The following is a 13,019-nucleotide window of genomic DNA, read 5'->3' as shown; positions in this document are numbered from 1 at the left end:
GACCAAACCTTTGTCCTGTTTGATATGAGAACCATGTACACGGCCAACACCACGGGGGAGAAGGCCATAGACGTCCGATCATCCAGGTCCAATACCAAGCTGGGATACACCGTCACCCTCTGCATCGCAGCCTCTGGAGCAAAGTTGCCGGCGGACATCACCTTCCCCGGAAGAGGTTTCGTCCGGGTGTTTGCAGCCCTCCAAGACAACCCACCAGCAGATGTAAAGATTACCCAATCGGAAACTGGTTGGATGAGGGAGGAAACGGCGCACCACTGGTTAGATAAAGTCCTGTCACCCTACGTCACCGACAACGAGACCGACCAGTTCCTGTTAATCGTCGATCATTATCAGGTCCACCGGACAGAGAACTTCCGGACGAGAGTCCGCGACATGAGAGGCAGCCTGGATTACGTACCTGCTGGTTGCACATCCCTCGTACAACCGTTAGACGTTGCAGTCATGAAGTCCTTCAAATGTCACGTACGGCGACAATGGAAATCGTGGAAGAAGGACCACACGGACGAACGAGGAAACTGCCCTCACATCGGCCTGAGAGACGTGACCAACATCATCAGAGATGCCTGGGATGGTGTTGATGAGGACGTTATCGTCAACTGATTTGAAGCATCGTTTCGACCAAGGCCAATCGAAGCTGGACCACATGCTATCTTGGAGGAAGAAGAGGAGACTGCCGTGGATGGACCAGAGTTCGTGAATGTAGTCGAGGAGGACATTGTGATGGACTTGAATTGACTGTGGGTGTTGTGAATAATTGTGGGTACGATTCTGAAAGCTGGACAATCTAATAATGTGTATCTTTAGCTTTGAAAAAAAATTGAATCGGGATATGCATGGTCTCTTTTTTATTCCTTCACTGATCACTTCGGACAAGACTGTACATTCAGAGAAATGTTCGGTTTTGTCTCCAGATATGTGACGGACAACTTCTCATTCTTACCAATTTCGCACTGCAAAGTATCTTTGAAAGCCCGAAGCTGGTAAGGGATGATAAGACCCGAAGACATGCTCCATTATCTCCCTGAGCAGCGCCTCACTTTGAAAGGGCAGGTCAGTCCCTAAAACCAGTAGAAGCCAATATGTCAGTTGAACTTTTTTCATGGACACCCTGTACACTATCAGCCATTAGCACTAGGACACCCTTTACACTACCAATGACGATTAGTTGAAAATGTTCTGGGACACTCAGTACAATGGCCGAAGGCCCGATCCCATTATCCCATTCATGGGAGACCTACGAATCGGTTTCAACAACCCAAACAATAAGGATTGGACTCGAATCTGAAGTATTATTGGATATGAGGCCTGGACAACCCACTCTGGAATCCCAGCCAATGATCGGCCTTCTCAACAGCTCTGTTCGCCACCCTATGAGTCAGGGGCGGCGACACCGGCTGTTAATGAAGTGGTGTTATTTTCATGAAACTACAGTATATGCTGATTTGCACCTGGAGGCACTTCCAAAGTTCATGAATAATTCTGATTAAAAGCCAATATAAAATTGAAATCTCATTAAAGCCAATAATTAATAGAATCGTATAAAATGCTCGGTTTATTGCCCGCAAGCTCCATATCGGTTTTTGAAGTCAATTGAGTGTCTAGTCAAGTCTTTATCAGGTGAGTTTCTGTTATACATGTATAGTCTTGTTTAAAAAAGTAAAAATACACCAATATACAAGAATATCTCCCAAATCACAAGGGCTCCGCGTTGCATGTTTTTACCAGTTATCGATATATATGTTGGTCATAGAACAATGCTATTTGGATAAGTTTTAGAAGCAAGGAACAAGGGTAAAATATAAAATTTGAAGATGATTTTTTTCCTTTATTGAATCACCAAATGTCTTCTGCTGATTCATATTATTTGATATTTATTTAGCAACTTATCCCAATATATCTCAAATACACAATGTAAGCCAGTTTCCATGGCTTTTTCGGTAAATTTTTTTGTCTGAATATCTCTGAATTCCTAAGCCCATAAATTACTTCTTAAATGGCCCCTCTCCTAATTAATGACCTCCATTCAATGTAGATTTAGGCCTTCATAAATCAATTGGCATGCACCTCGAAGAATAATAAGTTCTCAAACACTAATTCATTTCTGTGGTGTCACCTTTCTCTTACCTGTCCTTTATTATCATTGTCTGTTTGGACACCAGCTTAATACGTTGGAATTCAGAAAAGGCGCCAGTATGATATATTCAATTGGTCAATTTATTCAGTTTATGATGCTGAAGCCTACTATAAATAAGTCAACAGCCCTTTTTATAGTCCAAGACCAAAGAGGACCTTGTCAATAGTATGGTTTATCAGTCTAAAACTGATGAGGTGGGGAAATTTAGAAAGAAAATACAACAAACTGAAGAAAAATTTTAATATTTTTTAAATTTTGGGATTGCGATGCTGCAAGAAATTTTGAAATCGGATGATTTCCAAAAATTAGAAAAATTTCATTTACGAATATATGATTTGTTTTCCATTTCCTCTTTTCAAACATTTTTATGAAAAGACATTGTTCTATGACCAACATATTTATATATACATGAAATGTGTAGCCATTGTGGTTTGGGTGATATTCTTGTGTATTTGGCGTCTTTTAACTTTTAAAGACTGTACAGACACTCGTATTCTATTGCCTGGCCTACAATGTAAAAGTAAAGTCTGTAGTGTCATCGGCTTGTCAGTTTTTGCAAAAGTTGCTTTAGTAAGCGCGCAGCAGAAAAGCCGAAGGCTTTTCTGCGAAGCGCTACTATGGTTAACGTGCATACGACGTCATCCAATGTAAACAATGTTTCTCAAGTCCATGGATTCGTTTCAAATGGCTTAAATTTGACTTAAAATGGCCGCCAGAAGAGATAAACGCGCGAAAGTAGCAACTCGACTATTCTGAGCTCCGAGAGAGAACCACACGATTATTCTCACTGTTTTTTAATCAAACTTCAATTTCTGGGGGTTTACCCCCCCCCGACACATGTGTTTTGATTTTTGATACTTTAGTGATAATATCCAAAAGATGCTTAAAATGGATATAATCCCGAAATAATGAAGCAAAAGACGGGCAGGCGCTTCGAGAAAAAAAAATTATTTTGAGATTTCAATAAACCTTTTGAACGAATTCCACACGGGCCGTGGTGGGATCCGAAGACACCTCAAGGAGGAATGTATGTTTTTATGGGGTACCATTGGTTTTGCAGATCTTCCGTTTTTTTCTAAAGAATAATCAATATTCGCTAGCAGGCTTTTTATGCTCCCAGGTATGAAGAGGGTTCTATGTTCCTCAGGTTCTTTGTTCATCAGTCTCGTGTTCCTCAAGAGTCAAGTGTCTTCAAGTCTCCTGGCCAGCAAAAACCCTTTCCAACCAATTTTTTATGCATTCGGCAATATGCTGGTGGGGGAAAAACCTGATCCCTAGATCCCTGACCCCTTGAATTGGTTGCCCAGATACGACCACAAGCAATTGTCTCAAAGAAGCCACCAGTACAACCTCTTGGTAGTCTTGCCAATATCATGCCAGTGAAAAGGAAGGGTAATGATGGTTGAGGGTTGCAGTGAGGGTACCATCGAAGGAGTACCTCTTCCTCGCTCTGGGTTAAACGTGTCAAAGGCCTGCACCATCATGAAGGTTTGGAGGTTCCACTCAAGCACCCCGGGGTAAGCAGCTCAGAAGGACTTATTGAGAGGCCAATAGGGGGGTTGAGGGGCCTTCCCCCAATGCACTAGCTAAAACATGTCAGAAGGACGGGGGTAGGGGGGGGGGGGGGTCTCTCCATGGCGACAGTTGCGCGAGTTCAATAGAGCTTGCACTTTACATTAGAATCTGCCAGAGTCCCAGACTACGATAGTCTGGACACCTTTCGGGGGGGGAGGGGGACATTTTCCATTTCTTTGCCGGCTATTATGACGATGGTGTTGAGTTACTGCTAATGCGATACACGGAGAAAACTGTCTATCACAACAAAAAATTGGCGGAAGGAACTATAGCAGGGTCCCAACCAGGGGGTTTGGGGGGTTTCCCCCCAACCTAAAGGCGCTGCGCGCTTACTAGGGCACTGCACTGATAATATTATACGTCTTTCTTTATGATAACCATCTTCATTTGTCGGTGTTTTCCTCTTAGGCCGCGATTTGATAGAGTTCATGTTTTCACATGTAACGTGTCGCTGTCCACTTTTCATGTGTGACATGATCGAAGAACGAACAAGTCATTTCCAAAGAGCGGGCGACGTACTACTCACAATGGGTCAGGTCAAGTCTTGGGATTGAAAAAGTGTAAAGTGTTGGTGTAACACCGTCACCAAGATAACACCATCACTACACCAACACTTGACCACCCTGCTCGGTGTTGGGCTACACCGGTGTAACACCGGTGTTTGAGGAGGGAATCCCCAAGATTTCAAAACTGGTGTTGGGAAAGTGTTACACTTTTCTGACACTAGTGTTACACCTACCCTGGCCCACCTGAAGAAACAAGGCAAATGCATTGGAGAAATGTACAGGTATAACACCTACCCCTAGAGGTAGGTGTTTGGGAGTGGTCAAGTTTTTAGGTTGTCAGGTGTTCAGTCAGCCATGTTTTTTGTCCCAGTTTTTGTGAAATAACGAGTCCAGGTCAACTAGAGCTTATCATCAGCGTCCCAGTTCACCCTCACATCGTGTTATCAAGCCTAAGTCAGTTAACATGGGACAAGTGAAAAGTGAACAGTGACAACTTGAACTCTACACTATTAGACAACATTCATGGTCAGTTCTGCTTGAAACGCCCTTTATTACCCGACACTGACGGCGCATACGTCTATATATTCCGAAAGGTCCGCTATTCCGAGACTCGTTAGTTCGAAAATTACACTACAAAATTCATTTTGAAGAAGATCGCACTGTAGTCCGATTGCCCCCTAGTCTAAATCAGGAAAAATACCAAATAATGCAAAATGGAAAAATACACCGTTATTTGAAAGAAATATGATATTTTCTGGTGACTCTGATGATTATTCTGTGGTAGGAAAGCTGGCTTAGCGTAATATAATCCCTAACATTGAGGGTTACACGTTTTCCGATTGTTTTTTTTTTCATTTTCGGACTGGCGGGCCTTTTTTCCAAATTTGCGGGCTTTCGGACTAGCGGGTCTTAGGACAAGCGGATCTTCGTACTAGCGGCCTGTAACCCATGACATATCTCAATTCCTTCACAAATATTTAATAAACTGTGTCTCATTTTGTTTTATTTCTGATGGCACCTTCCTTTTAGAGTTAGCGGATCTAAGTTCACTGAAATGAAGACGTCCTGTGTGTTTCTTGTTGGGCTGCTCGTGTTGGGCCTTGCACTGGCTGGTGAGTCTATTTTTCAACGAGGACCAGTGTTTATTGATGGAAGTGGAATAGTCGCCTTAGTTAAGGCCAATGCACTCGTTAAAATTTGAAAATTGCCAATTTCTTAATCAATACGTACAAAATATGAAATTCAATATCGTCGTTTGGCAAAACTAGAACGCTATCTTATTATTTTTATTATTAAAAAACATTTTTATAGCGCTTAACGTTGTTAAAATTTCTAAGCGCTTTACAATTTATAATAAAACATAACATTAATACATGATAGAATAAAAGTCATTACTAATGAAAACGTGCAAAGGATTCAAAAGAATTTCTTAAAAATATGAGTTTTTAGTGCAGTTTAAAACGACCCAGGGTACTCTGGCCACGAACACTATTTGGAAGCTCATTCCATAGCTTTGGTCCCGCCACTGCAAATGCAGAGGAGCCTATCACCCGGTTTGTGCGGACTTCCTTACACAGACCCATTGTACTTGACCGCAGGGAGCGTGAGGGTCTGTAAACTTCTAAGCAGTCTGCGAGATATTTTGGTGCGTAATCATGTAGACATTTGTAGACCATTAGATTAACCTTGTACTCGAGCCTTGCTTTCAAAGGAAGCCAGTGGAGTGCGCACAGAACCGGAGTGATATGATCCCCTCTGGACACCCTAGTGACGAGACGAGCTGCCGAGTTTTGAACCAGTTAAAGCTTACGCACATTGGCCTCAGAGATGTTATATAGCAGACTATTTGCGTAGTCCAACCGCGAGACAACTAAGGTCCGCACTGCACTTGTTGCTGCTGATTTACTGAGCAAAGATCTTATATTGCTTATACGATAGAAATGGAAATTTGCCGCACGGCATACATTGTTAACATGCGTTTTCATGGACATTTCTCTGAATGAAATTAGACATCTTGAATGAAATTAGAATTTTGCTCACTTGCCATATAATGAAGCAGTGCAAATCTACTAACATAGACATAAAATGTACCAAATAAAAATTCATTTATCCTTAAAATTCAAATCCTGCGCAGAATGCATAAAATACCCTGTTTTATTGTCCGATCACATGGAGGGGGGGGGGGCAGATTACTCTAAATTATCACCAAAAATGTGTTTATGACCTGTCATTTTGCCCCCGCCTTCCTAGAGCCTGGAACGAAAGGATACCTACTGGGTCATGAACAATGTTTTATCTCATATTTTAGATCTGGGCCAGGGTGAAGCAGTTGTGGATGCTGAAGCAGACAGGGAGAAACGGTAGGACTTGATAAAACAGTGGCCATACCCGGCTGTACAGGGTGGTCGAGAAAAAAACGCAACCGGATACTTCAACTTCCACTAGCAGGGGGTTAAAACTATTAAAACCAGTGGCTAGATAATCTTTTTAGAAAAAGATTGATGCCAAGATCGAATGATTCTGTTCAGCAGTTTTTGTTTTACAGGCTTTTTTGTGACGCAAGGTTGGAGTCCCTTGGTCAGGTGCAATGTAAGAAAACAGAACGCTTCTGTTGTAGGTTACAAACATCTCGGTGGTGTGCTGAGGCCTGGCAATGCTAACACGACCTTTACTCGGTTGCAAATTGTCACTAGGAACCTTGTTGACATTATCTCATGTCAATATATTACCTGGCATTTAATCCACCTATTTACTATTAAAAGTTGAATTTACCGACACAGTTCGATTTTTCCTATGAGCGAATGAAGCCTGTCTGTGCTTCACAAAATAGGATCTAAAAGAAAAACTACTGAACCAAATCGGTCGATCTTGGTATCATTTCTCACCTCGAAAGATTCCCCATCCACTAACGTCAATGGTTTTAACCCCCAGGGCCCGGTTGTTCAAAAGTGCAAATGTCACGTTATCCCTAACGGTTACGTTAAGTATCCTCAAGAAGGTTATCTCTTTCAGTTAAACCCATTAACATTTTCACGTTAAGACTTAACGACTCCGTTAAAGCTAACATTGTTTTGAACAACTCGGCCCTGGTAGTGGAAGTATCTGGTGCGTTTTCTGGACCTACCTGTATACCCTATCTCCGGACCTAACACCAGATAATTCCACCCCAGATCCCGTCAATTAATATTCACCATGACTTACAATTAGGACCTGCTTATTTATTTATGGTTGTTTGATGCATGAAATAAGACGTAAGACGGCACTGACCAGCCTCGGCCTAGACATCGACTTCTGCTATTTGACTAGGTATGACTGACAGGCCTTGTTCTATAAATAGGCTTTTGCTAGGGTCATGAATATTTACCATTAAGGTGGGCCTAGTGTCGTTTCTTTGCTAGTGATATAGTTCCGGCGATAGAGATACAGGAAGAACAGTCCACACCATTTGTCATTTAGGGGAATCGTGCACATTTTGATGCCTGCCGCCGTACAGCCAATATGAAGACGTAACCATGTGGTATTGCCTCGGAAATACCCTGCATGAGAAAGAGTATTCAGTGAGCTCTTTTCATTGAGTGTATAGCCCCGGTACGCTTGTACACAGTGTTAAACCGCCAAGTCTAGTTATAACAGTAGAGTAATGACGAGGTCATTGTAGCCCGTTGGAAAATATAGACAGCCTAGGTCCGGAAGTGTGAAAGATTCAACGAAAAATATACATATTCATGAAGTCCTTTTAAACATTTGGCTCAGTTGTGACATTTAGGCCAATTTACCAATACAGCAGCGGCGATAATGTCAAATTATTAATAGCTTCGGGCACTCGGATCAGTGGTGATAATTATAACGTTTTGTTTGTTTTTCAGCAGATGCTCCCCAATTCGGCATAGCCTGTGTCCGTGCTGCTCGCCGTTGATATGCAAGGTAGTTCCTGTCAGCCCAAGGTATTGGAGACCACAGTGCGAAGACCGTTGATTTTGTCTCGGACGTATTCATTCAGATCTGAAACACCAATACAATGGAAATAAAATTATAAAACATTACTAGCTTTTTCACGATCATTCATCCTTCGCTATACCGCATCCTCACATACCGAAGTCAGTTGTATCAGAGTCTTATTGAAAGGCTCTCGTTGCATATGCTCCTCCCCTCGCACACCTTCCATTCCACAATTTGAAAGTTCCGAGTGAACAGTCCTGATACTCAGGATGTCGCATTGACCTGCAAAACGTTACGCAACACCAAAGCTGAGCATGACATCTTGAGACCACGCCAGGAGAGGAAAAGAAAGAGAATCAAATTCTACCAGCATTTATACTTTTATGTCCAAATGGTTCGCCATCAGGGACCGGGCTGGTAGAAAGCTGCAACCTAACTCCGACTTTGCACAACTTTTGGGTTTGTTCCATCTTCGACGAGGATTTAATCAGAGAAGCCCTGCGCACACGACGAATTTGTCGCTGAACACCCGATGCGACTTGAATGCCCCTGTCACACCTTTGGGAATATCATGATTTTTTATCCACCCCTTTATCGAGACTATAACTCCCTTCATCATTCTAGATGAGAGCGATTCAGTCTCAAACTCTCTGTTGACAGTAAGCGAGGAAGAAGGTATGGATGTGAAGTTGTTTTTTAACATGAATATATTCCGGGATAACTTTATCAACTTTGTCATATTCTTCTATACTTCGTCGATGATTTCACAAAGTGACCAGTCTACAATTTTTCTAAAATTGAGAGAACAGCGCCATCTGAGTAGCCCTATTTACTTACACACCAATTAACATGGTGACATTCAAAGCCCTATCAATTCTATAACTCTTTACATGCATTTCGTGCCATCATACTCATATGTATAAATGCACAGAGTCATTTAAACTATACGGAATCATTGAGTGGAGTTTTCTCAAAATGAAAACTTTGTTCATTGGTCACCTCGTGAAATCATCGACGACATTTCTTCAAACTAACTCTGGTTGACGGTCAACATCAAAGCCCCTGGGCCCTGCCACCGTACGACTCCAGATAATACATTGTAAAGTGCAGAAAAGCTATGTTATGTGACCTCAGGGATCGCCTAGGTTCAGTGGACAGAGACAGAATATCACTGGGAAGTAGCTCGTAGCTAGACCATCAAGATGTAGCTAATGTAGCGTATACTGGCATGTAGTGTAGTAGGCAATTTAGTCCAATACACGTTGTCCTTGCCAATTCAGGCCTATCGACTCCTATCCGAACTGTTTCGTGGGGGTCGAAGCTATCAAGATTGCCCTGATGTCCCTTTGATACGACTGTAGTACAATGGGGATTTAGGCCATGGTGCGAGCGGGCTTTGTCAGAAGACTAAAGGCAATTTATTGAGCTCGGTATGGGTTCCATTAATTGTGAGATAATCTATAAGGGACACGCTATAGATTTAATGAATGACTGCGCCAGCTTTGGTAGTTATCGGAATTACCGTTGTAAACGTTAATCATCGATGAAAATTGGTACATGTGCATGATTCTAAAATACGATTTCAAGGCGTCGAACGAAGTAGGCCTAGGTGCCCACTGCTGCCGAGGTCATCATTTAAGCTGTCTGCATCACTACTATAATGGACGTAGAGCTGAAATAGTTTGTCACACATCTCCGCCGTCAGTTCAGATCGGATGACCTCGAAACCTTTCCTGAAAGTCGTGGTTAATATGAAGATGGTCCTCGCCTGGTTAAATGGGTAAACTTTGCAGCGATCTCGGAGAAATAGCATTTTTTGTTCTTTCTATATATGGGCATACTCATTAGCATGAGGGGCCTTTTCAGCAGGTCTGATTTGCATATGGGGCCATCTATTAAATCAAAAGTGTGTGATTATACAAAAATAAGCCGGGAAAGTATTGGGGCCACTATATGTTTAAAGCATTCATCCATTTCCGCAAGTTTCCCCGTTTATTTTGGTCGTACTCTTTCACCTTACGTTGTTAATCGCTCTTAATATTTCTAAGTACCGTATGGGAATTCATCACGTGATACACGTCACATAATAACAAAACTGCCGACCCAAGCACTGGGCGCAAAGTAGCGCATAGCTCCGTATATGAATACCCGGGGCAAATATAAAATATAATATAAAATCCCAATTAACATTTCTTTACTGCAATAAAAACAGGCTAACCACTGCAGATTAACAAGTAAGTGAGTGTTCCGGAACGAGTGGAGTCCGTGCGGAGGGTGTCGAAAAAACCCTAGGCGAACTACTTCCTCCGTCTGGTGCTGCCACCCACTATGCTCGCGGCATTTGTTGTACTAAGTTCGTAACACGCCAACTCTTCACCATTCGCGAAATATGTCGTCAAAATAAGTCGAGACCACTTTGAAGAGTGGTGGAGTTTTATTTTTCCGGTCGTTTTGGCCAAAGCGCGTATAGTGTAAGTAATTTGGAGGAAAATCATCCTCCAAATCATCATGTTCGATTTGTAAACACTTGGGTCGGCGCGGAGTGCTCCACATCACACATCGACCTATTTTACGCATATCAAAATCAAGACAACATCCAACCCCCAGACATATAATTTCATTTTACCCAAATTGCCCCGACCCTACAGTCAGCCAACACCCTAAAACAACCCGCGCCACGGGTATTATGCTAGTAAGAGTAAACGAAGGCCAGACTTGAATTATGAATTACATATACTTGCCAAATACAGAAAGAAGTGTGTTGCGTTGTTGCACATACACACCACAAACTCTATATCATACGAAAGCGCCCTTGCGCCTAAGGTTATGACGTCATCAATGCAGCATTCCCACATGACGAAGTCTAGCGTAAAGGCCTGTGTACACGAGTAACATTTTTACAACATTTCTCCAACATTCCTTGTTGCAACGCCGTGTTGGAAAAATGTTGCCAAGTGTGTACAGAGAAAATAATGTTGTAAAAATGTTGGAGAATTGTTGGAAATATGTTGCAAAAAGAATTGTCTGGTCAATTTGTTGTCGCAAGTTTTTGGTCGTGTTGTAAAAATGTTGCTAAGTGTGCACAGAGCAAAACCAGTTTTCCAACATTCTTACAACATCTAATTGATCATGTGATCTACCTGAAGTCATGTGACCAGCCCTAGATGGACAAAATGGAGCAGGTATAGATTCCCTTAATTGGGCGTCTTGCTTTGCAATAAGGGGTGAAACCTTAGCAAGGAGTTCCTCAAATGCCCCCTCATCCATTCTCAGGAAGTTCTTATAGGAGGGCTTATCACTCATCCTCAACTCCCTCAGCAGGCAATGGTATGCTCCATGCTGCTGCCTCATTTGGATCCACGGCCTGGTCCACTGTCTCTTGACTTCCTTTTTCTCCGCCTTTGCCGTCTTGACAAGACAATTGCCAAAACTGTGGCAGAAGCAGCCAAAACACATGTGCTCTCCTTGAATTCATCCATGATTTTCCCACCAAAAAATTTTTCCCGCTCTGTTTTTACAACAAACTTCCAACATATTCCAACAAATTTCCAACACTCTTAAAATAGTGTACACAGGGCATGTTGTAAAAATGTTGTAAAAATGTTGTAAAAATGTTGGAGAAATGTTGCCAATGTACACCCTGCTTAAAGGAAAAAGAAGGACAGGTAGAGAGGTTGCGACAATTATCAACATTATCATCATTGTCTTTTCTTGGTATTAACGTAACTATGAATCAATGTTTGCTTTTTTGAGCATGTCGGACCCGTGATCTTGCATGGGCCGAAAGATTGAATTGCAATGAAAATCTAATGCAATATCAAAGGGGCCATTTCGAAGACACAATTAAACCAACCAATTATCCACAGGATCGGGCCCTGTTCTTTTGCGTGTATATGACATTATATCAATTGGCCGGATAGAGATCTTAGTCAGCAATAGGCCCCTTTTTATACGGAGAAGAAGTAGGAGAACTCAGATAGGCCTTCACACGTCATGTCGGCTGCCCAATGGCTCGTACCAATTACAATATCACTACTAAATCAGAATGTTATTTTTTACACAATCAATGGAAAGAGTCTTTACCTTGACAGTTTCGAGAAGTGACACTTCTCTTCCTCAGAATGTTAGTTAGTCCTGAGTTTGACCGCTAGATGTAGCGGCCAAACTGGCGTCCCACACGTGACTCAGTTTGTATCCCCCCTCGTCTCTGTTCATGTTGGTGGTCTTGCGTATCCAGATTGCCTCCTTGACCCATCTGGTGAATCTTGTCGATTCCTTCTCCAACACTTTACTATTGTCCCAATCGATGTTATGGTTGACTTGGGCAACGTGGTCAGTGATTGCGGATTTGTTGAACTCACTTTGAGACGACAGTCTGTTCGCACGAGTGTATTTACGGTCCTTTACAGTCCCTACGTCTTTCTGATGTTCTTTCAGTCTGACCGAGAACTTTCTGCCTGTCTCACCGATATATGCATTGTCACAATTTGCACAAGGGATTTGATAAATACAGTCCGTAATATCAAGCATATCCCTTTTGTCCTTAGGATGAACCAACAATTGTCTAATGGTGGTGTGTGGTCTACATGCTGTAGCCACCCCCGCTTTCCTCATATACCGTTCTATAGTCTCGGTGACTCCTTTTACATAAGGGAGGACAGCCAGGGCCTTTGGCCTGCTGTCAGGATTCTGAGTGTTCTTTTTCTTAGGATTGCTCTTATTTACCTTGTGTTTAGCCATTTGAGCTGTAACACGATTGAATGACCAATTAGGGTAACCACATCTGCCCAGTGATGTGTGTATGTGTTTCTCTTCACTAATTTTATCACTCTCTTCGGAAACGA

At 42.3% G+C, this 13,019-nt stretch overlaps 1 protein-coding gene and 1 long non-coding RNA gene across 2 annotated transcripts; one reads left to right on the top strand and one right to left on the bottom strand.

The window, feature by feature from the left end:
• Positions 1-1,567: 1,567 nt before the first annotated feature.
• LOC135490639 (uncharacterized) lies at positions 1,568-8,198 on the top strand. The gene is made up of 4 exons (XR_010447747.1): positions 1,568-1,638; positions 5,266-5,348; positions 6,545-6,596; positions 8,106-8,198. It is a non-coding gene; the product is annotated as an uncharacterized LOC135490639 (long non-coding RNA).
• Positions 8,199-12,303: 4,105 nt separating this feature from the next.
• LOC135491613 (uncharacterized) lies at positions 12,304-12,915 on the bottom strand. Its single transcript, XM_064777584.1, has one exon. The coding sequence runs from the start codon at positions 12,913-12,915 to the stop codon at positions 12,304-12,306; it is 612 nt and encodes a 203-aa protein (XP_064633654.1).
• Between the last annotated feature and the right edge of the window lie 104 nt (positions 12,916-13,019).

This window comes from Lineus longissimus, chromosome 7 (genome assembly GCF_910592395.1).
Source record: "Lineus longissimus chromosome 7, tnLinLong1.2, whole genome shotgun sequence".
NCBI classification, from domain to species: Eukaryota; Metazoa; Nemertea; class Pilidiophora; order Heteronemertea; family Lineidae; genus Lineus; species Lineus longissimus.
The sequence above is the reverse complement of the archived record's forward strand: the minus strand, read 5'-3'. Positions and strand labels throughout refer to the sequence as shown.

Excerpts from the sequence above, each read along its gene's own strand:
- LOC135491613 (XM_064777584.1), bottom strand. The coding sequence starts at position 12,915 with ATGGCTAAACACAAGGTAAATAAGAGCAATCCTAAGAAAAAGAACACT.